The following is a 23,150-nucleotide window of genomic DNA, read 5'->3' on the forward strand; positions in this document are numbered from 1 at the left end:
CTTTGTAGTGTCTCGAAAATCACAGACGTGGAAGGGGCAGGTGCGGACAGTGCAATGCCCAGTTTGGCCACTTCCCTTACCAGAACCTCCTGGAACGTGGTAATGTCATTCACCGGTGACACCCTTGGAGGCGGGGAATCCGACAGGGTCGGCGAATATTTTCCTGCACTAGAGGACTCAGTGTCCCTAGTATATCTGGAGCGTGACCGCTCGTGAGGATGACGACGGCATGATCTGGTAGAAGACCGGCGCCGGCTGTGAGAGAGATGTCTCGGCCGGGATAGAGACCTTCGACTTCTTGGCCCCGCCGGGACCGCTGGTACAGATGGAGCCACCGGAAGCAGAGGAAGTGGCTGAGGCGGAGGAGGGGGCGGCGGCAGAGGTGGAGGCGTCGGAAGGCGTGGAGGAGGCAGAGGTGGAGGAGGCGGCGGAGTGGGCATCCTAGGCCGCAGCGGCGACTGACGCGGAGCCACAGGCTGAGCTGATTTCGGTGACCTGGTTGGAGAATAGGTCCTGGAGTACTCTGAGTCCAAAGTATAAATCACCCTCCTCCGCTTGCGGGCCGGCCTCACAGAGGAAGCTCTGGAAGTAGTGCCCCTTGACGAGGAACGTAGACGCAGTCTTGACCTTGAACTCCCAGACGTGGAGATGCGGACCACAGAGGGAGACAGGCTTCTCGACGACTAGCTCCGATGGCGTCTCGACAACGACTTTCGTCTTGACATCGACTTTCTCTTTGATGCCGATTTCCCCCTTGACGTCGACTTTCTCCTCGACGGCATTGATATTCTCGTCGACTGCGACCCGCGCGTCGACGCCACATGGTGGTGTCGCCTCGACGGCGAGCGCCGATGTCCCCTGGACTCAGATCGATGGCGATGTGTCGACATTGTCTGTGAAGTCCTCAACGTCAACCTCGTCCGAGGTCTCGACGTCCTTCGTCTCGACGTCCTTCCCATCGACGTTGATCTTTGACGTCGATTAGACCCAGAGCCCTTGGTCGACAGTGAGCATATGGTAGTCATACCTGGCCTCTACGTCGGCCGGGACCTGCATCGTTTCTGAGCCTTCTTTCAACTGGGGAGCCCCCCAGAGGCCGATGCATGGGTTGTGGAAGAGGAAAGGCTCTCTCCATGCCCAGATGTCCCACCTGCAGCCTGTTGTCTTCTCTGCTCCAGGCCTTGTCACGCAGGGTCCTCCTGGAGAATGACTTGCAGATGACACAGGAGTAGGGAACGTGAGATGAAGGAAGACAGAATATGCACACTCGCCGAGAGTCCGACTTGCCCTTCTTCCTGCCACATTCAGGGCATTTGTCAAATAAAGATGACATTTTGAGAAGAAAAAGGTGGCTAAACTGCCCCAAAAAGATAGCAAAAGGAAGGTAAAGGCCTCAGACGTCGAGTGAAGCACTAACACTATCAAAAAAGCTCAAATCTTTGAAGAAATACCACTAAAGGTAGAGCTCAATGCGCCAGGGTCCTGCTAGCAGGAGCTGGAAAAAAGAACTGAAAGTAACTAGCCTTTGGCTGTGCATCATGGGATACCGTGGGTCTCTGGAGGGTTCCTTAAAGGCACGGTATCCATTTACAGACACTTAATGGCAGCCTATGGGGCTTATCTGTCCAACCCTTCCTCTCTATCATGACAAAGCATTTTTGTGAAGAGGAGTTTCTCTAAGTGTGAAACTTAACAAAATGTTAAATTTCAGTGTTATCTGGCTATACATTTTCACTTCAGGATGAAGTACTGGCCAGAGTAGCCTAGTTAATTTCAGGCTGCATTATTTGTCTTTGATTTTCTCCTAAGTGTCTATGCAGGATTGCAGAAGAGGACAACTTAAGAGACTATTTGGATTGCTACGGGGTCCACGCACATGGGCGGGACTATTCACATGATTATGACTATACACAGAGATCCCCTACTACAGAAGAGGGTCTTTCAGGCTGAACAAAGGTCAGTCTGACAGATACTTTTCTTGATTAGGTCAGGCAGTCAGGAGCTAGGTATGTGCAGACACCTGGCTGACTAACCTGAACTTTGCCAAGCTGAAGATTTCATAGTTCTGTGGGTGTGACCTCATTCTAGCAGAAGTGCCTCAAGCCTCTCCTCCTCGTGCAGATGGGAAGCGTCACTGCTGGTCTTGAACCTGGGCACTTCAGTTGTAAGCCCTGAAGTGTGCAGGGCCAATTGTGAATCAGTGACACCTCGTCACAGAGTGGGGTGGGTTCAGCAGTCTCACTGACACCATCCCAATCTGTGCCGAATGAGGGACTGCTGCCTTCCCTCTTTGGCCGACTTAAAGTCAGCCAAAGAGGGAAGGCAGCAGTACCAACCCTCCAGCAACCTCCGAGGCTTTACTCACGGAGTGCTGCAGTGAAGGTAAGTTTTGTTTTTTGATGTTTGGTGTGTACGTGTATGTATGTATGTGTATTTGAGTGAACAAATGTTATGAATGGGTGTGTGCACGCATGTGTGAATGCATGGGTGTGAAAGTATGTGTACGTGTGTGCCCGACCTACTAAAATTACCATCCACCACTGCAAGGGAGGCTGTGTTAGAGACAGGAAACAAATCATGTGTGTGCTCTGAAGACTGTAAACTGGAGCAAGATAATTGGGAGAAGGGAAGAAAGATAATGTAGGACTACAAGATAAAGATTTGGCAGTTGAGCAAACAAAAAGGTACTGAATTTTTTAAGATTCAATTTAAGTACAAATGGATTAGCAATTTAGCAGGTGGGTGCCTTTATTTAGTCATTTTAAGGAGAAAGACAGCCTGGATAGTTTCCATTGGATTTCTTCTCTGCAAGCCAAGTAAATTAGCAGGCTGTGCGATGCCAACTTGTAAATCGGCAATAAAGCATTGCAAATCTCCCCTTTTAGAAGAAAGGGGAGTACAAAAAAAAATTCAGACTTGCTTTCTAAGAAACTTCGCACCTGTGTTATGCCACCCTTGCAAAGTTGGCGATCAACATAAGGCACTTAGCAGAACTGTAATAAACTGGGCTGATGTTTGGAGGGGTGTTGGGAAGGGGGAGAAGATGTGAGCCCTTCTCAAGCAAAAGCCGCAATCCTTGTCAGGTTGGACCAGTCAGTAAATTAACCTGTGCTTAAACTTCTGGTAGCTTGGCACAAATGTACTCAGGCTTAGTGTAAAGTATTTATGCAGCACACACACAGTAATAAACTGAAAACACAAGAAAATTCCCACACCAACTCAGAAACAGAGTAGAATGTAATACATGTTTAGATACCAAAATGACAAAAATCCAATCAGTAGAACCGGAGATATAAAATTATTAAGATTTAAGGCAAGTACAGAGCTTAAAAGCACAAAGAACTACTCGCAGGTATCTGGTCGTGTAAGACTGGGTGAAAGCAGAAAGTTCAGGTCAACGGTGATGGAGCACGAGTTGGATACAGGGACATAGCTATTTCCTATGAAAAAGTTACCTTCTTAAGTGTAAGGTGAAAAGTCCAGTTCGCAAAGGAGGAGGCCGCAAGTGTGTCCAGGATGGTCGCAATGTAGCACAAAGAGCAGGCCGGGTGGCACAGACAGTCGTCACTTTAGCATGAAGATCCTGTTGGGCATGGCAGACTTTCGTTGCTGGAGATTACCTTTGGCAGTCACCGTGGGCTGTCGATGCCGTGGTCCAAGTGCAGGTCTCGTATAAGAGTCTGGTTCACCAGAGTTTCGCAACGGTGGCCTGCAAGATCTTGACGCGAACCGGCATGTTCACGGTTGCATAGAGCCCATAACTTCAGAGACAAGTGATTGGACAACATAGAGGAGTGACTTGACGCTTTGGCAGACTGGACACATACATGGGTTATGTTAAATGCAAAGTCACAGACCCTGAAGATTGCTCATGGAGATATAACATCTGTTTCTATGGTATTCCTGAACAGAATGTGAAGGATGATCAGATAGCCTTCTTGAAAGAATTTGTTTGTTGTGTACTGAACTTGCAATTGTTACAGCAACTGAATTCTAAAGAGCACAGAGACTCCAGACACAAAGACCAATCAGCCTTGATAGGCCACACCTCATGATTGCATGTCCGCATTGTCCTATCAGCTGCTAAGTAACAAGGAGGCCCATTCCAATATGATGGGATGTCCATTCATAGTTCTGCTCACTATTCATAAAAACAATATAAAGAGGAAGTTGTTCCTGGCTCTGCAGACTAGACTACATCAGGGTAATAATATATTTGGGCTCTAGCCACCATGTCTTTTGCAAGAGAAGGCAAGAGTATAATGTTATTTTAACTAGCTGACTTGGAAGCTCATCGCCGATCGAAGTGGCTTAATGTAGGAGAGAGCCTAAAGCAGCAGAGAGACAAGAACCCTCACTGAAACTACTTGTTTCTTTCCAGTCTGAAACACGGTTTCATTGCACAGTATGCAATGAAACATAGATGCTCTGACTGAGCGGGACCATGCTTTGTCCAAGGATCCCTTGTGTGTACTTATATGGTCTACTGCCTTTATGAGTCTGAGCTTCATCCCTGTGTATTTTCAATACTTCTGCTTAGGGGGGGGGATCTCAAACCAAAACAAGAGAGATTTTTTGGCCAACTGCTTTACAGTGGAAGCTCTAGTTGGTCGATTTATTGCTTACATATTTATAACAATTCTGCATCCTGTTGCTATTTTTTTAACATCCTAGTTAATTTGCATTTAGGTTATTCATTGTTTTAACCCACAAGACCACCTGCAGTCCAATATCAAAATCTGCACACCCCACACAAAGCTGCATTCCATTTCGCAGGTGCCATTACCCACAGCCTTGAGACGAATTTGCCCCAACCTCCCACCTCCAAAAATACTGCGTTGCCAAACTTCCATAATTAAATACCTTTCTATATCATATCCTTAAATGCGAATACCATGAAAAACTACAACAAAACAAAAAAGTTGATCAACACCAAAAGCAGGGGAAAAAGCGTTCCTGCAGAAGACACCCTTCATCAAGAACACAAATCAACTCAAAAAGGGACTCGATTGAGGAGTAATCAGTGGATGCAGTACACCCGACAATCATGCTAGGTTAGCATCGAGCCTCTCCTGCTCCTGGAATTCTGGTGTGACCATTTTAATAAGAAAATCCTTGCTCTACCCAGGCCTCAAAATCTGGTCAGATCCTCAGAATAGACAAATTTTAGTTAAACTAATAACTGCCAGACAGACAGTAATGCTTGGAACGGTCTATGCCCTTCAACACTTATAAAAAACCAAGTTTCTTGCACGCTGATCTAGACTGTTGTGTGGTTGGTATTGACTAGTATAAGGCAGGCATCTGCCAAGAGTAGCACAGAGGAAAAAAAAACTACCCAGAGTAATTGCCAGTGGTTTACACTATTTCTCTCCATCACATTGTGTATGTTTGATAGCATACAAAACCAGATATTGCATATGGGTAACTAAGTAAAGAGGTATTTTCCCTAGTGGGGGTTCTAAGAGGCAACTTTAGCAACTATAACTTTGCTTTCATGGTTATCTTTCAGTGGAAAATAAGACCATTATGGATTGATATTGTTGGAAATAGCCCTCTTTGCAGCATCACCCCAAACATTTTGCCTTCCACTTTTTGCGGAGTTCATTTTTGTTTGCCTTAGGACTCGCTGCATTTTGCCGCTGCTAACCAGTGCCAAAGTGCTTGTACTCTCCCCTCTAAGCATGGTATAGTTCATTTACACAGATTTATTTAATTTACTTGTAATTCCTTTGTAGAGCGATATTCAAAACCCAGAGCCTGTAAATTAAATATTATCAGTGGATATGCAGCACTTATTGTGCCACCCACTTAAGTAGCACTCTAAAACCTGAATGCAGTGACACACTACCATGTAGACTTGGCATTTAAATCCCTGTGCTAAGCCTTAAACTCTCCTTTTATTACATACAAGTCACCCCTAAGGGCAGGGTGCTGTGTATCTATAACATACGATATTTACTTTTACATTTGACATGTCCTGGTAATAAAAAACTCCCAAATTAATTTCCAGTACTGCGAGGCCTTCCACTCCCACAGGATAACGTTGGGGATTCCTTAATACATTTAATAAGCTGTAATTCCTAATTGAGAGGAGGTCAAGTTTCAAGTTTCAAAAAGCTGTATTCGAATTGTTTAGACAAATTCATAAAAGCATACAAATTCAATCGCATTTAAGAGTCCAGAGTTAAAATCAATCTGAATTCAGATCATTTTACATACATAGTTAACAGAAGGTAAGTAAAACTGTTAAAAAGTTTAACAAGAGAATTGGTACTATTAAAAATCATTTTGTATTAGCATACATTTCGGCAAATTTCAATTTAAATTGTATTTCTGTACCTCACAATTGCTCTAAGGAAAGAGGATACAGTACTAACAGTGCACTCATCGTCTAAGGTTCTTAATTTGTCGTATGCCCCTCTACATGACCTTAAACCCCAGGAGACAAGGAGAGGTTTCAGCAATTTCCTCCTTGGATGGGAATAAAAAGAACAAAAGAGGATACAATGTATATTTGATTGTATAGACACATCGTCCCAGGGACAAGTTCATTTTTTCCTAGACCAGTCATTGCACTGTGGAAGAGTTACAAGTCTAAAAAACGTTTCCAGACGGAAATAGGTCAGAAGCATGCGATGGTATAAAGGTTGCTCAATCACAAGATAGAACTTGATACCCTGATGAACTGTTATCACGTCATGATCAATAACAGTTTTTCTTAAGCCTTTCTTCTCGCCATCTTTTGTTTTCAAGGTGTTCTCGGAGGGACTTTTTTAGAGCAGTTCTTGAAATGGTTTCCATGCTATCTGGCTTGGAGAAAAATTCTGGGTGTCCAATTTCATACAGCAGGTTTTTAATATAGGAAAACCATTTTATATTAGGGGCTCCATCACATGCAAGACAATCTTCTATTATCTCTCTGTTGCGGGTCATAGATGGGTTAGTCCAAACATTATGCCATTGTAAAACCGGGGCTGATTTAATAATGTCCGAGACATACTGGAGGGCCACTTCTGAATGGATCACATACGTTGAAGTGGTCTTTGGGACAGCCAGTAGATACCGTAAAAAACAGTTCTCAATTCGTTGTATTGGTTCCACTGACTCAATCCCCCAAATACCTGCACAGTAGGTTTCGGTCGAGACACATTTAGCCTTAAAGATCTGCGTCAACTCCCTCACTGGTCTACCCCCCAGTTTTTTGGCAAAGTTTGCCAGGGCACCAGTGGCTCTGGAGAATGCAAGAGCCCTGGCATTTACCGCTGGTTTCCATGTGCCCCGTCTCTCAAAATGGACCCCAGATAACAAAAGGTGTCTGCAAGCTCCACCCTCCTGTCATCCAGCGTAATCAAACAGGGTGTTCTGCGTTTCTTTGGGCCGCAGGACATAGTAAAAGTCTTTGAAACATTTACGCGAAGACCCCTTGATTGCATAAATTCTGAAAATTGTTGAACTGCTTTTTGAAGGCCCACTTTTGTCTGCGAGAGAATTGCCGCATCATCGGCATAAAGGAGTATGGGTATAGGCTTCCCTTTTATTGTGGGGTAATCATGATAATGTTCAATAAGGGTGAGTCCAACAGTATTTATATATAGGGTAAAGAGCAGGGGTGCAAGTATGCACCCCTGCCTTACTCCTCTGTGGATACGGAACACGTCTGAGCACTCCCCCATCCTGCCGTATCTCACATGTGCACCTGCTCCATTATACAATTCTTTAATAAAGGAAAGGATCTGATTATCAAGGCCTATATCCCTTAGAGTTTGCCAAAGTACATTGTGGTCAGCACAGTCAAATGCCGAGCTGAGGTCTACGAATGTTATGTACAGATTTCTTTTATTGGCTTTCATGTATTTCGATGTTATTAAGGCTAAATTAAGACCCTGCTCGACTGTCCCTCTTCCCACCCTAAACCCATATTGGAGGTCGGAAAGTATCTCCTGTTGGTCCAGCCAGTCCTGCATTCGGGCAAGAATGATCCTGCACGGTCAATATTGCATGTTTGGTACCTATTGGATTGTAATGATAAACCCTCTTTAATGGTAAAGTCTGATTTTTCATTACAATTTGAAAATGCCACTTTGAAAAAGTAAAAAGAACAACCGATGGACTGAATGATGAACAATGTCATACATTCACCCCAGTACAGAGATCGGAGCCTAAATCCATTGCTCTATTGCTCCGCATGCCATTCCAGTTTGGACCTTGCCATATGCAAATCAGCCATGACCCATGGAACAGTCCACCCCGAACTGCCAAGCGAGGGGTGATGCCCCGAAACCGGTCTCAGGATACTGATTTCTGGTCCAGGGAGGATCTGGCTTGGCCATTCGGGCTGGACTATTCCCATGAGAGGCAGGATCAAGTCTGATTAGCATATGGCTCAGTCCAAACTGGGGTGGCATGGTGAGTAGAAGAACAATGGATTAAACCCAGATCCTTGTGTTTGAGGGTGAATGTTTGCATTGTTCAGCATTCCGTCCATCATTTGTTCCTTTTGTTGCCCTAAGTGGGAAGGGTATGCCCAGACGTGGGTCCCGTGCTCACTGCGCCACTGCATTCGAGCTAGCCTGGCTGATTAGGTGATACCCCAAAACTGGTCCCAGGATGCGTGTGTCTTGTCCAGGGGAAGATCTGGCTTGATAGTTCGGGCTGGACTTTTCCCATGAGGGGCAGGGTCAAGACTGATTTGCATATGGCTGGGTCCAAACTGGGGTGGTGTGGTGACCAAAAGAATGATGGATTAAACCCAGATCCTTGTGACCTGGGGGTAAATGTTAGCATTGTTAAGCATTCTGTCCATCATTTGTTCCGTTTGCTATTAACAAGTTGGTATTTTCCAGCCTTTGGTGCTTGCAACCTATCTTGGGACACATGACTAGGTGTAGCGGACAGACTTTGTGAATTCCTCCCAGACAGTCACACAATAGTGGGGGGTAGCTGTGCCTCAATGAGCCATCAACTGGTAAGATAAGAGGCACCGCTGAGCACAGCCCCACTTGCATCTGAATAAGCTGTGTCCCGTCTCCACACTAGAAGTAATAACCCTGTATTTTCACTGCAGCCAGCTAGGAAAGGCAGTGCATTTCAAAGAACCTTTCAAGAACCTTCTCCTACCTTCAGAAGCAGGACACCAGGGTATAAAAATAGGGACTTCAGACCCACTCTTCAGTTCACTACTGAAACTGTGAAAGGACTCGGAGAACTGCCTACTGCTGTGATGTGCTGTGCACTCTATCAGACTGCTGCTGTACATAGAAGGACTGCTTTGCTGCCTGGTGCCTGCCTTGACCACTCAGGAGGCCAGCCCTGCTGTTGAGCTCTGCATTTTCACCTGCATTCAGGATTGCCAAAAGTGACTCAGAGGGCTAGTTTGCCAGCCCTGTTCAGAGTCACAGGGCCATAACAGGCACCCACCATCTTTTACCCGCACCTGGGCCCAGCCTGAGTGAGTCCTGAACCCCCAAGAAGTCTCCACTCACTCTTGGAACTTTGGTTGTGGTGCTAAAGGTGCCTAGATGGAAATTTTCCAAAACTGAGGACAATATTTGGCCTAAAACTGCTCTGAGAACCAGAGGGAGACCTGGAGCAACCTGCTTGCCTATCCGCCCGAGGTGCATCACCGCTCAGAGTGACTTTGTGATTTCTCCCAATACATTCTTCTCTGCAGCAGCAAATCCATTCCATCCGGTCCTACACCAAAGGGGTATCCAAACTTGTGGATTGTCTTCGGCTACAGCCTCCTGCTTCGTTCAGATGGAGATGGTGGGCGTTTGCAATGGGGGACTCGCTGTGCAGGAGATTCTGCCTTGAGAACGAGTGGGCTTGGCAGCTTATTAAGGTCTGCCAAGTCATCCAAAGAAAGACCTCGTCTCTTCGATTCTGTTCAAGAACCCCAGATTTATGTTGCTTCAATATATTTCATTGCCCTGGAACCTCATCTTACGTGATCTGGTCCTTACTACGCTCAGTTCCTGCACTAATATCCGTGCGACACCCCCTTTTTTGACTTTTGTTTATTTTTTGTTTATTTGGACTGCGACTGAGCCACAATCTGCTTGCTTGGTCTGGACCAGTTAACTACTGCCGGTTTAATATCCTGCCCTGACAAAGCTCCCAAGGTGGGGAGCGAAACGCGTTGGCTGTCCTGTGCACCCCTAAAAACCAAAAAGCTCAATAAAAAGAAGAACCTATTTTCAGAACACTTGGCCTTTGTGAATTACTTTATTTCTGGTGCTGCCTCTACGTCTTTCTTTCAGATGTAGATTTTTGACTTCCATCTCAACGGCTATGTCCGACAGTAACATTTTTCAACACGGCTTCGCTTCACAGCTATAAGACAAAAACGCTCCCTCCTCTGAAACTTCTGCAACCTTGAACCCCTAAACTTCTACCTTCTTAGAAACTTTTTCTTTAAAAAATTTGCAAGTCCAAAGGTAAGCACCGACCAGACCCAATTCAACTCTTGTATCCAATCTGCGCTCCATCGCGGTCAGCCTTAACTTTTGACTTTGACCTGGTCTAGCGCGACCAGATGTCCGTGGTTGGTGTTAATGATTAGGCACTAGATTTAATTTAAAACGTTAAAAATTCATGAATCCGGTTTTACCGACTGGATTTTTGTCGTTTTGATGTCAATTTAAAATGTACTCTATTTTTCTAAATTGGTTTGGGATTTTTCTGGTGTTCTGGTTTCACTTTTTTTGCAGTTTGTGTGCTGCATAAATACTTTACATATTGCCTCCAAGTTAAGTCTAACTACTTTTTGTGCCAGGCTACCCATGGCTAAGCACAGGTTAATTTAGTGACTTTTTGTGGTTCACCCAGCAAGGCATTGTGGCTGTGGCTTGGCCAGGGCTCACACCCCAGTCAATCAACAGCCCAACTTCTCACAGACACATATCAATAACTCTATAGGATGCCCATGGCTCTCAGAGATCCATAGTTGTGAAACCGGGACTGAAATCCCAATGCATCAATGCACTATCATTGGAGGAGAATGAAAACTGAAAACCAAGGCTCTAATGCCGGTTTTCAAGTGACTGCTGAAAGACTGACTGCTGCAGGTATCCAAACAAGAAAGTTTAATCGCAAATGACTGTCCAAATCCTCCTAATTCCCTGTGTGGGCACAGACATGAGGGAGGCAGTAGAGTGGTGGATGCCTCTCTTGCACCACTATTTGGTATCTATCCTGTCAGTCACAGACCTGTGTAGACATCAGGCTGGAAAACAGGTCAATACATCCAGGCAGTTGCAAAGATAGAGCTGCTGCAGTAATCGTTGCACCAGCTATCCACTCTCCAAACTGGTAGATACTCATGAAGAATTGTATGATGTTCACTTGTGTGGGTTCACAGCAGTTGACAAAAAAAAGTCCTATTTCTCTGGGATTATTTTGTTAATATTTGCTGCCTAAGGGAAGCTGTATATAACAAAATCAGTGAGACGCCACTCAAACCACAGAAGCACAAAAATATGACTTGTATAGAATTAGTGTACAGTTTCAGGCTCAAAAACGATCTCACAACATCAAAATATTGGTAATGGTAATTATGCCATTTTGGTTTAGCACAAAAATAATTATGCTAACCTTTTGCTAGACTGCATACTTGCAGCACTTTGACAGTAAATACAAATGTAATAATAACTTACTGGGGCGCTCCACAGCTCTTGAGGTGGAACCTCTGTGCTAGGGTCAATTCGTTGAAACTTGATTAAGGCATCATCGTGAATTTGTTTCAAATGCGACTCCAAGGGAATATTGCCATAAGTAAAGAACCTAAAATTAGAAAAAAGCATAAGTTTGCTGTTATTTTACTAGCATATGCTATTTCTAGCTAGAAGCATGTCAAATAATGTCCCAGTAAGAGAAATCATCAACAGCAACACTAAAGTCTTTCAAATATATTCCGATACCTATTTTTAAGTCTAGAATGTATCTGTATTAATGTACTTCACATTCTTTTAAGAGTACATTTTACATTTGGCTATTTCCATACACAAACATAATTAGTTTTAATAGGATATGTTATAAAGATGTCCATGCTTGATATATTCAATCATGTTCACAGACTGGACCAACCAGTCTTTGGCCAGGATCCAGGAAAACATTGCTCAATGAGATATCACTTTACAAAAAAGTGTTAAAAATGCATATATAGTGCTAGAGGCCCCTTTGTGGTCTGACACCACGTTATGACCTTTGACTACCATCATTTTAATTGACTTTGGTGTGTTATTTTACCCTAGACTGAATGTGCAAAGTCCTGCATATGCCTTGTTTGTCTTAAAGGTTTTGTTCTTGTAATCTTGCTGGCCTACAGTGGGAGCGGTCACAGTAGAACAGCCCTGCCAAGAACAGAACGTGTGGGATGTGCATTTGAAAGCATGGGAAAGAGAGGTGTGGAATGTACTTTTTGGTCTGGAAGTGCAGTGTTATGAGCAGTGGTGCACAAATGTGCACTGTGTTGTACATTGAGAGACGAAGTATGTGATGCTATAGGCAGTGGTGCACAAATGTGCACTGTGTTGTACATTGAGAGACGAAGTATGTGATGCTATAGGCAGTGGTGCACAAATGTGCATTGTGTTGTACATTGGGAAGAATGAAGAACTTTTACTATTGGCTTTGACATGGCTTCATGTCATCCTGAATTCTGACTCTGCCTTGCTTGAGTTTCTCTGCGCGCGCAGTCAGGCTTACAAGTTGTTTGGGTTAATCACGTTCAAGGATTGTTTTGTGAGAGATTGTTTTAGGTACCCTGGAAGGCTTTTGTAAGATTCGTTAATATGAAGGCTGGAACATGTGAAAATGTAGAGGAAACGTGGGAACTCCTTCCTGACGTGGAATGCTTGCATGGTAGCTTGCCAGTTCCAGTAAGTTTCCTTGGCGCAGAGGGGAAGACTCTCGAACCTTCTAGTGTGTGTTTTGAAACTATAAAGCTGAGGGTTGTTGACAGCCAAGGTGGGAGCTCTCTTACAGAGTAGACGTACTAGTGTAAGACGAACGGAACCGGAGTTCCAGTCGAGAGTCCAAGCCCAGCTGTGAACGGGCCACCCAGCTTGAGTTGGCAAAGATGTCGAGTGAACTATCGGGTGAGGTGATTTGTTTCCGACTAGTGCCATTGTGATGCGTGGTTCCAGTGGCTGTGGTCATTTGAGGTGTTTTCTTTGTGATGTGTGAATGAGTGAGGTGCACATCCAAAGTAATCATTTGATGTATTTAGTGTATATATTTTCTGCGATAAGTCCAGTATATTTGTTTGAGTTTTGTATCATATTATTTGCCGCTTGTATTTCATATCAATGCATTTAACTGTTGCATTTACCCAGTGTGTTATTATTGCTTGCATATAAATATATATCTCTATATCTTTGAATGTGGTTCATTTGGCATCTGGGAAAGCCTTTCTGTTAGAGAGCACTGCATAAATGAAACCCCAAGCCTTATTCTTAAAAGAGAGTATTTGCATTTTGTAAAATGAAACCCTTTTCTAGGTATTGTTGTGTTTTTACGTTTTGCTCCTCCGTGTATGAGCCACTGTGTGGGTGATTCGGTATTATCTGAAAGGCGGAGCAATACAGCATATTAAAAGACATAATTTACGATCATTTTTAAATTATTATATTACAATTGTAAACAGTACTCAACAAATAACAAGACTATATGGATCTTTCTAATATTCCCTTCCAAAAGTAAGAAACTGCAGCAATTGAGTTAAATAGGCAGCAATCTCTTTATTGTGCAAGTTAACACTGCCACTGTAAAACAAAGGTTGAAGAATGCAAGGCGGTGTCAGTTAGCCTCGGCTCATTTTGAAAAGCAGCTACACAAAATTATATTTGGCAAAAGGATTGTTTATTAAATTAGCGCCACCGGTGCTCGAGTGCTTGTTTACTCCCTGGCAATACCCGCAGCAGTGTCTTTCAAAACTTGGATGTTCGGTTGTTCAAACAAACGCACTTCTTTTCCTGCTACATAACTGTACACCCTAATTGTTTGCTCCTGGTAGATTCTGGGCTATTTGTTGGGGCAACCCACTGCATTGGTATGCACATGACCAAGTAAATATAAATGGAACAGTGGATATTTATTTCTAACAAAATTGCTCAATGCTTTTTTGCTTTTGAAAACCATAACACCTCAAACACAAATTAAAGAAACACTGTCCTGAATATCCAAATGCATGTGTGCTTTATGTAGAGTTTTTCTACTGCCTGATGGCTACACAGTAAATTGCATAACGTCCGATTGCTTATCAACCCAGTACAACACACAAGATTATGGACGGAATGTTGCACATTGGCAAAACATTCTCCCCCAGTCACAGATGTGGGTTTAATCCATCGTTATTTTGCTCACCACGCCACCCCAGTTCAGACATGGCCATACGCAAATCAGTCTTGACCCTGTGCCTCATGGGAGCAGTCCAGCCCAAACTACCAAGCCATGTCTTCCCTGGGTTAAGACTGATTTGCATATGGCCATGTCTGAACTGGGGTGGCGAGCAAAATAAAGATGGATTAAAACCAGATCTGTGACTGGGGGTGAATGGTTTACCAATGTGCAACATTCTGTGAATCATCTTGTGTGTTTGACTGCTCGCCCTATGTGGGAAAGGTATGCCCAGATGTGGATCCCTTGCTCACTACGCCACTAGAGTCAAGCTATCCTGGCTGATGATGGCTGATAGCCAGAAACCCGGTCCTAGGATGCTTGATTCCGGTCCAGGGAAGACATGGCTTGGCAGTTCGGGCTGGACTGTTCCCAGGAGGCACAGGGTCAAGACTGATTTGCATATGGCCATGTCTGAACTGGGGTGGTGTGGTGAGCAAAATATTGATGGATTAAACCCAGATCTGTGACTGGGGTGAATGGTTTGCCAATGTGCAACATTTCGTCCATCATCTTGTGTATTTTGCTATCAACCCAGTACAACAGAAATACTACATAAAAAGCCATCTGTTCTAATGCAGTAAAGCTTGCCCTTTGGCAAAACCCTCTCGTCCCAATTGGAGAGCTCAATGAACAGTAGTGTTTAGGTTTTCATTTATTCATATTATTACAAAAAAACGGGAACTTTTGTACTGTTGGTTCATCACACAATACTGTCCATGGAGTAAAGGATTCCCTATATGGATTCCCATGGACCTCCACAGTTTTGAGGTATCAGGCATATATTTCTAACACACTATTCTTGATTAAAGATTTTGCAACAAATAATAATAGTACAAAGGATAAGTAACAAAATACACAGTGTAGCTGAAATGCAGCTGTGATCTAGTTTCACGCTCTGTAGCATGAAACAAGGCAGTGTGACCGAAGAACTCGAAAGACATCTAGAGGACGATAAGCTATATAAGAACGGAAGGAGCGATGGAAAAGATGAATAGGAAGGGCGAAAGAAAGGTGACAGAGTGAAAAACACAATCAGTAAACTGAAGCCAGAATGTCGAAAAGGAAAGAGACTGGAGGTTGCAGAATACGATGAAATAAAACACATTGGAATTCCGCAGTAACTATATTCAGTTCCTTACAACAATGGCAGCAGACTTTTTTCACTTGGCCTGGTCCTGCAACCCCATTTATCGCTATTGAATACAGGTGACATAGGCCCTCTCAGATGTAGTGATGGAACAGGTGGAATGTACCCCTCAAACGTGTCTCTTGAGCCTAGTTAGGTCTTTCCTATCCTGTTCTCCATTTAAGGTCCCATTTACAGCATTTTCTACTACTTCTATATTCTCCAAGGATGTTGGTGCTAAAAGGGGATCTGTGGTTGTAATAGTTGATTGCCTCCTTACTGCTTCAATTTTGCACTACATAAAGCTAATTTCGGAGCGTATTGCCTCCATGACCGAAATTAAATAGTTGGCAATAGACCAATAACTGGAATTGGGATCACCCTTGGCCTCAAAGTAGTGGTTCACATTTCGCTTCCCACGGATTGTAGTGTGTACCGAAAATCAGCCAATGCTGTAAAACAAAGCGAAAGAGAGGTTACCTTTATGGTTGAAATAATCCTTAACCCCAGAATCAAAATTCAAGAGAGCGGCCCAGCCCAACCCTGCCTCTTCCAGGCTTGGACAGGAGCAGACAGCCCGCTTTTGGCTCAGGCACGTGTCCAGGCATGTCCTGCACCGAAGGAGCAACAGATAATTTTAGGTGGTCACCTGCAAGGACGGCTCCTCCCCCGCCTCAGGCAACACTGAGCCTTATGGTACTCAGGTCCCTCTCCACCAAGGTATCGGCACGTCCAGTCCTCATATATGTGCAAGTTCATGGATGATGGGTGTGGGGCACTGTAGGTGCTCATCTACCTTTTGCCGCTTTTGACCCCGCTGAGCTTGATGAACGTCTGGATCAATTACACTCAGTGACAGGTTTGTCGGAGTTATTCTTTGGGTGATGTCAATCTTTATTATCCAATCAGATCTTCATAAGTCCAACCACTAAATGCCCAGAAAAAGAACAGTTTTAGGATAAAGAAGGCCAAGTGAGATGGCAGAGGAAGAGAAGTTTAGAGCGGAGGAGTAAATAGTGGCACGATGTCCTGCAGTAGCCAATGACAGCTAGTAGTCTGAATAAATTCAAAAAGGAGTTAAAAGTTATTTTCTGGGTTAGCAGGGTGGTCTTCGAACAGTGATCAAACCCTCATCTTGACGCATGAGATCGATTTTACGGGTCGGTGTGGGATCAACTGTTCTTGGTGGGGATGCTTCTTTTGAGATTAGAGGATTTGAGGAAGGCCCTTTATTTTGTGGCATCCTAGTACGCTGCAGTGTTCTGCCATGATGTTGTGCTTGTGGAGGTAAAGGTCAACCTTTAAGGGACTAAGCACCACTCCTTCCCACCAAATATATTGTCCAATCAGCACCTGGTATCACCAGTTAAAGAAGGACTACATTCAAGCTCACCTACGGGAAGAATAAAGGCTGGTCACAGGTGAACCTTTCATAACAGCAAGCAGAACCAACTAAATACAATCAAACCTATCTGCCGGACCGAATTAGGCTTAATTTTCTTTCCAACAAAGTGTGGTACTAAAGGGTGGCAGGAGACACTCAAGTCGGAGGAAATGGGGGACGCTTTCATGAGTACATGCCCGAGTAAACACTGCCTCCTTTTCCCTCCAGAGTATAGGAGAAGACAGTTGGTACCGGAGACTGAATTGGCAACAAAACAGAGGTTAAGGGAACCCACAAAACTCAACAGAAACACTGAAATCCACAGAAGAAAGAATCTGGATAGTAAGGAAATGCATAAGTCTGTTCAGCAAGAGACCTGGAAACAATGAAATCCCAAAAGACAAGAGAACTATGAGGAGAAGGGAACAAAACAATATAAATATGAAAGTAAGGGATTAAGAAGCGTGAGAAGAGGATACTTTTTGAAGGAGAGTACAAGGGACTGTTCAGGCATCACAAAGCGCAGAGAATTCTTATTTGGGTGAAACAGAACTTTGACACTGCAGTACATAAGAGAAACCTGGAAAACACGTCAAACACTAGCCTGTGCCCAGTGGGGGTGGAGGATAACAACACTTTGGCTTATGATGCGTGTCTTATAAGCTTTCCCAAAGGGGCCAACGCAGACAGCATTAGAAGCAATATAGGGGTGTGCACAGCTTAGAGTCTTTAGGAACATGTAGACTAGAGTAATCACAGACCCTGCATCCATAAAGTGGCCTGAAATGGAGACCCGTCTTTAAAGTTACCATGATACAGAGGGATTAGTCAGTTACATCTTCAAAAGGCACCAACACAATTTGCTTTGCAGAGGTTCAATAAGGACTGCGAGACCCTCTCAAAAAATACAAGAGACCGACTGTCCAGGAGGATTAAGCAGAGGCGAAAAGCAAAATTGCCTTTCCTGTGCCAGCTTGGCAGAATGGACATAAAAACAGCTTGAGCTCTTGGAGGGCACATCTGAAATGTTTAAACTAAAGTCAATGTCTGGTTTTGGGGCATGTGAAGTTAAATTCCTTCTCTTATGTATCAGGTTTCAGAACGCTGTGGATGTGCTACTGTATTAGCTGTCGGGACGTGCATCCATGAAAGTGAGTTGATACGTGGATACTGTGGCCGTGACTGTCATCATTCCATGGTATGATCACGTTTCAGACTAAGCCTTTTGATCACCTCTGGCAGAGTTGAAGAATTATGCAATGTGGACAGTCAAGATCATGTATGCAGAGCATTAGCTAGTCTCAAACACTGTTGTACTTTACGGTTTGCATCTGCCATCTTATTCAATGCCTTTGTAGGGAGATTCAGAATGGTAGCTTTTCATGAATGGGTTTAATAGCTTATCCTTCTTCACGTATTCCCTTGCTCTGCATGTAAGTTCTTTATGGAAAATCTTCCATCTTAGCCTGTGGGTGGCATCCTTAGCTCTGGGGTCCCAATTAAAAGATCCGCAATTAGTTCCCAATGTCTATTAATAGGAAGCCTTTTCTGTGCACTGCAAGAACGCAAAGTCTAAGCATACATGATTCTTTAAGCATTCACCTCTACTGGTAAAACTGAGGTAACCCGGTCACATATTCGTCCCGTCTTGGCACACAATGCACCATATTCTTATTGAGATGTGTATCAATTAGCAGCGGCCACATGAGGACTCCAAACTTCCAACCCTGCCCACACATAAACATAGTGTGATCTTCGGCAAATGTTCCTTTCTGCAGTCATTTGCCCAAATTGGTACTGCTTAGCTAGACAGACTTAACTCTTCAGTAAGAACTACGTAAATCAATTTTAAATTTGTGTGAACAAAACAGGAGAACAAGGTTTACCAGGATTTTAATGGTGTTTGCAGATACAATAAGGGATTATGCTGGTCACTGCTACGAATGATAGAAATGTGGGATGTTTGAACACCTGTGAGTGTCTTAGTTGAGTTGGAGGAAACATCTCGTTCCCCACCGAGCTGTAAAGTGGCCAGACTTTCGTTCCAGTGAGGGCCATAGGTCTAGCATATTATTAAAGTTATTGTTCACCGATGACTCTTGCCCTGGCTCTTCAGGCGACTGCCTGAACCCCCACCTCCTAAAGAAATGCTTGCCAATGTTGAATAAAAGCATACAAATCACCTGTGTGTGTTAAATACAAGGTTTTGTGGAGATCAGATGACTGAAAGAAAGATTTATGCCTAGTGTCAGGGCATATATACCACCACAAAACTGTGTTGAAATAAATACGCAAAGGTACACTCCTCTTTCCCCGTCGTGTTTTCTTTTTCCATTTTCAGTTCATGGGTGCTGGTGATGCAAAATGAATCATTCACAGAGCACCTGATTTTAGCTTGAAAATCTCTGGACAGAAAGAATAGTGTGTACCAACACCGAGCCTAGTGCAGGCACCCAGTGAAACCGGTGGTGCTGAGAGAAAGGAAGCGCTTGGGACAGCAGGGAGCTGAAGGGCAGCTGAGGCCCAGGCTGAGCAAATCCGCACGAGAGGGACCCAAGTGGCAGCAGAATCCATGGGGGGCAGAGAGGGCGGGGGGGGGGGGCGAATGGCAGCATGAAAGGCCCAATGCTGAAGCAAACAATTTACAGCAGGAGTGCAAGGGGCAAACGTGTAAAGGCCTAAGGTGAGCAAAGAGTTCAGGGAAGTGGGCCCAGGTGAAAATCCGACGCCAGCCTCTTGCCGGACAGTACAGGTGATGTTCGGTTATGTTCGGTGAGATGCAGTTTCATGCTCCACAGTATCTCGTTTAAGCATGGGCAAAACGGTAAGGAAGCCCATGTAATTTGAATAAGTGTGTATTTTGCATTATGCGAAATTCCCAAAACAACCCCATTATACCATGTCGCTTAATTACAGTCGTTCACAATAACATGTTAGCAAAGGAAACAAGGTGAGTGGCTGTTCACGGCAATTGTGTATTTTGTACTATTCTTTAGAGCAAAATGTGTCCTCGTGCCAAACACTGCACCCTTATATAGAGCTCGCTAATTGCCAACTTTGCATTTTGTGCAATTTTTCAAAATGTGCTGTAGTTCCGGGAAAACAATTGCGTTGATTTCGCACACCCGATCTCCTAATCTGGGAGAAAGTCAGGGTTGGGCCAGTTCTACAGTCACCCTCTCACAAGACGACACTTGCCAAGTGTTCACTCACGAGAACACTCTAGTGCTGATTTTACCAACAGGAAGAAAGAGTGTTCCAGGAGGCGGGTGCCGGGACTCCTTTACCCAATCCCAGTTGAAAATGCAGTTCTGGCCAATAACAGGCCCACATTTCAGTCTGTGATGCCATCTACTTCGAACTTCTTGACTCACTATAAGCATCACGGTGCCACAGCTGTGTTCTTATTCACCAAAACCGAATGTCTGGCTGTTCTTTTGACAGAAGACATTAGATTTTATTCCGCTGTACGAATTTCAGATGTCTTGGTCACAACAAAATATTCACTACAGTTATGGAATTTCTTTTTTACTATTGATTTACATTATAAAGACTTCATACAAGCAGACCTAAAGAAATGTTTATGCCCAATTGAGAACCATAACTGCGAAGAAGCAAGATCATGGAAAGTGCAGCATGGTCAGTTCCTTTACCAAATATAAACTCTTAAACAAACGGTTGAGACAAATCACTAGAGTAAAAGAAGATATGGTTCTGCGATGCTCGCTACTTGCCAAAAAGGAGGGAAGGAGAGGGAAGGGAAGGAGAGGGAAGGGAAGGAGAGGGAAGCAGAGGGAAGCAGAGGGAAGCAGAGGGAAGGAGAGGGAAGGAGAGGAAGGAAACACACAAACACACGCACACACACGTTGAAAGTGGAACACTTGACAGATTGGCCCATTTCGGACATTAGAAAACACTTTGAGAAATAGATTTGCAATAATAAGAAACTGAAAAATGTGCCCATATATAAATGCAATGGTTCATACCTGGCATTGCTAGGGTGGTAGTGAGTGGCATGGAACTGCTTAAGCTGCTTCCAGGTAAGGTCAGGAATGTCAACTGGATCACCACCAGATATGACAGAGTATGTGTGGTCCGGAAGAAGTTTGTTCTGAAGGTGCTGGGAGAAAACTCTCTCGTTGTCAGCCTCAAATGATCATACAGATGAAACGAAGGGGAAACAAATAAATGTAAAAAAAAAATAACGGTGCACAGCTGAAATGACTTTTTTTTAACCATTTTCATGACCGAGATTGCACGGATAATTCAATTACGGAATAAAATAAACAATATTTACCTAAATGTATTAAATCGACAAAAATCAGGACAAGTAGGAGTCTCTGAGATATCTGGTCACAATAATAATAGAACCCAACTCGACACCAATTAACAGAACAATAGATTTAAATTTAATACTTTGGGGTTGTGTTTGTAGTATGTGTTTTGATTATCTTCCCAACACGCACTACTTAAATAGCGAATCTATCAAGTCCCAGTTCTTTAAACCCACATTTAAACATTGCACAGACAAATGCAAATATAACTTACAAACGCTCCCTTCATTTCGTTGAATACAACTCCTTTGAAAACCAAGGGCGTGTTGGCATTAGTTGGATTCTCATGTTCCAATCTCCATCCTTCTTGCCTGGAATAGTTAACAAAGACTTTAATTCAACAGCATAAAAGGTGGACTTGAAAATGTTTTGTATATATCATTTTTGCAAAACCTTACCAGAAATCGAGCTCTCTCAAGCACGGGAAAAAGACGGCGTCCAGATACACCGATAAAAGATTCTGGAAATCCTTCTGATTTTGAGTTGAAAATGGGTACAAAGTGTAGTCAGAAGCTGTGTTAGAAAAAGTATAATCCATTAATTTGTAAACACTTAAACATTTACGCTTTGGTTCTTTTGATTTCACAAGATTTTAATAGATTGATTTCACACTCGCGCATCCTTGTTAAATACTTCCACATTAAAGCTAAAATAATACATCCAAAGTTAAACCTTGTCGTTTATTGGAAATGCTTCAGAATTCTAATTTGACAGACAATTAAAACATTAATAAAACTGATTACTTATGTAACAATAGCAGTAGAACACACACCGTTGCTACCTACCCAGGTTCACTTCGTTTTTATGTTTTTTACATTTAAAATTGTATTTTTTTATTGACATTGAATAGCAACAATAAAGTCGGACCCCAGAGAGACTATACATATGTGGTTATTCACATCTATTCACGAATTGTCATAAACTGGTCAGGTTCACTTAATTGTAGGGGGAACATTTTCATTTGATTTAACAAGACACCGAAAAGCTGAACCGATATAGCATGGACAGCTTCTCGCCGCCAGATCAAGACCCAATAAACAAACGTCAATACCATCGGTGGGCAGCACAATGAGCCACTTCAAAGAATGTTCACAGCCTCCCGATCCCACACACAATAAATGTCTTACCTGCAACGCAAAAGCAACAGATAAAATCATTTTCTGCAGAGGTTGAACATAAAATATGAGCAAGGAGATTACTTTTATTACTTTTTTAAAGGCTAAGTTTAATTCAAGAGAACAATATTAAAAATTCTAAAGAGAAACCACAAATTACACATTATATAAAAGAATACCTGCGGAATGTGTGCAATAGTTTTTTTAGATGCAGAACGTCTGTCTTCGCCGGATACCCTCGAGACCCCTCCTCTCGCCCCAACACTCTGTGTGGCACCAGAAACGAACGAGATATACACGATGTTAATTGAAATTCGACCGACCTGAGGAATTGCTCGATTTACACTGCAATTGTTAAGATTTCGGTATTGAACAAGTGTGTTTTTGTATTGGGCGACTCCTATGTTGCAAAACGTTAATAAAGTAAATATATAGATCGCTGCTCAACTTGCACGGTTTAGTGAGTCACTCTACAGGCGGGGTGCTGTTGCGCGTTGGTGTGCCGCGTCAATATCTAGCTTCTCAACCCTCCCAATTCCACATGATCGAAATTCCCGCGAGTGCTGTCTTCCTTCATGTGAAGAGTCAACCAGTTTTGGAATCTTTAACAAGAGCCTTTTGTATAGGATCTGGATGAAATAGTTCCTCTCTGTGGGAGGTAGATCCCTCGGTGCAGAGGGTTTTGGTTCCGTAGGCTTTTTCGACACCGAACCGGTAGCATCTATTGGCTTAGAAACATGTTCTTTTGTAGTGTCTTTGTCCCGTGGGCCGTGTGGTTTTTTCGGCTC

General features: G+C 43.5%; 1 protein-coding gene across 2 annotated transcripts in view; it reads right to left on the reverse strand.

The window, feature by feature from the left end:
- The window catches only part of PITRM1 (pitrilysin metallopeptidase 1), a 434,374-nt gene that overhangs the window by 349,420 nt on the left and 61,804 nt on the right, over nucleotides 1-23,150 (reverse strand). For both annotated transcript variants that reach the window (XM_078663309.1, XM_078663308.1), the window contains exons 5-8: nucleotides 21,646-21,760; nucleotides 21,462-21,558; nucleotides 20,900-21,060; nucleotides 11,658-11,784 (exon numbers count right to left, since the gene is read on the reverse strand). In XM_078663309.1, coding sequence (XP_078519435.1) covers nucleotides 11,658-11,784; nucleotides 20,900-21,060; nucleotides 21,462-21,558; nucleotides 21,646-21,760 — 500 coding nt within the window. The remainder of the gene's footprint in view (nucleotides 1-11,657; nucleotides 11,785-20,899; nucleotides 21,061-21,461; nucleotides 21,559-21,645; nucleotides 21,761-23,150) is intronic.

This window comes from Lissotriton helveticus, chromosome 10, assembly GCF_964261635.1.
Source record: "Lissotriton helveticus chromosome 10, aLisHel1.1, whole genome shotgun sequence".
NCBI lineage: Eukaryota > Metazoa > Chordata > Amphibia > Caudata > Salamandridae > Lissotriton > Lissotriton helveticus.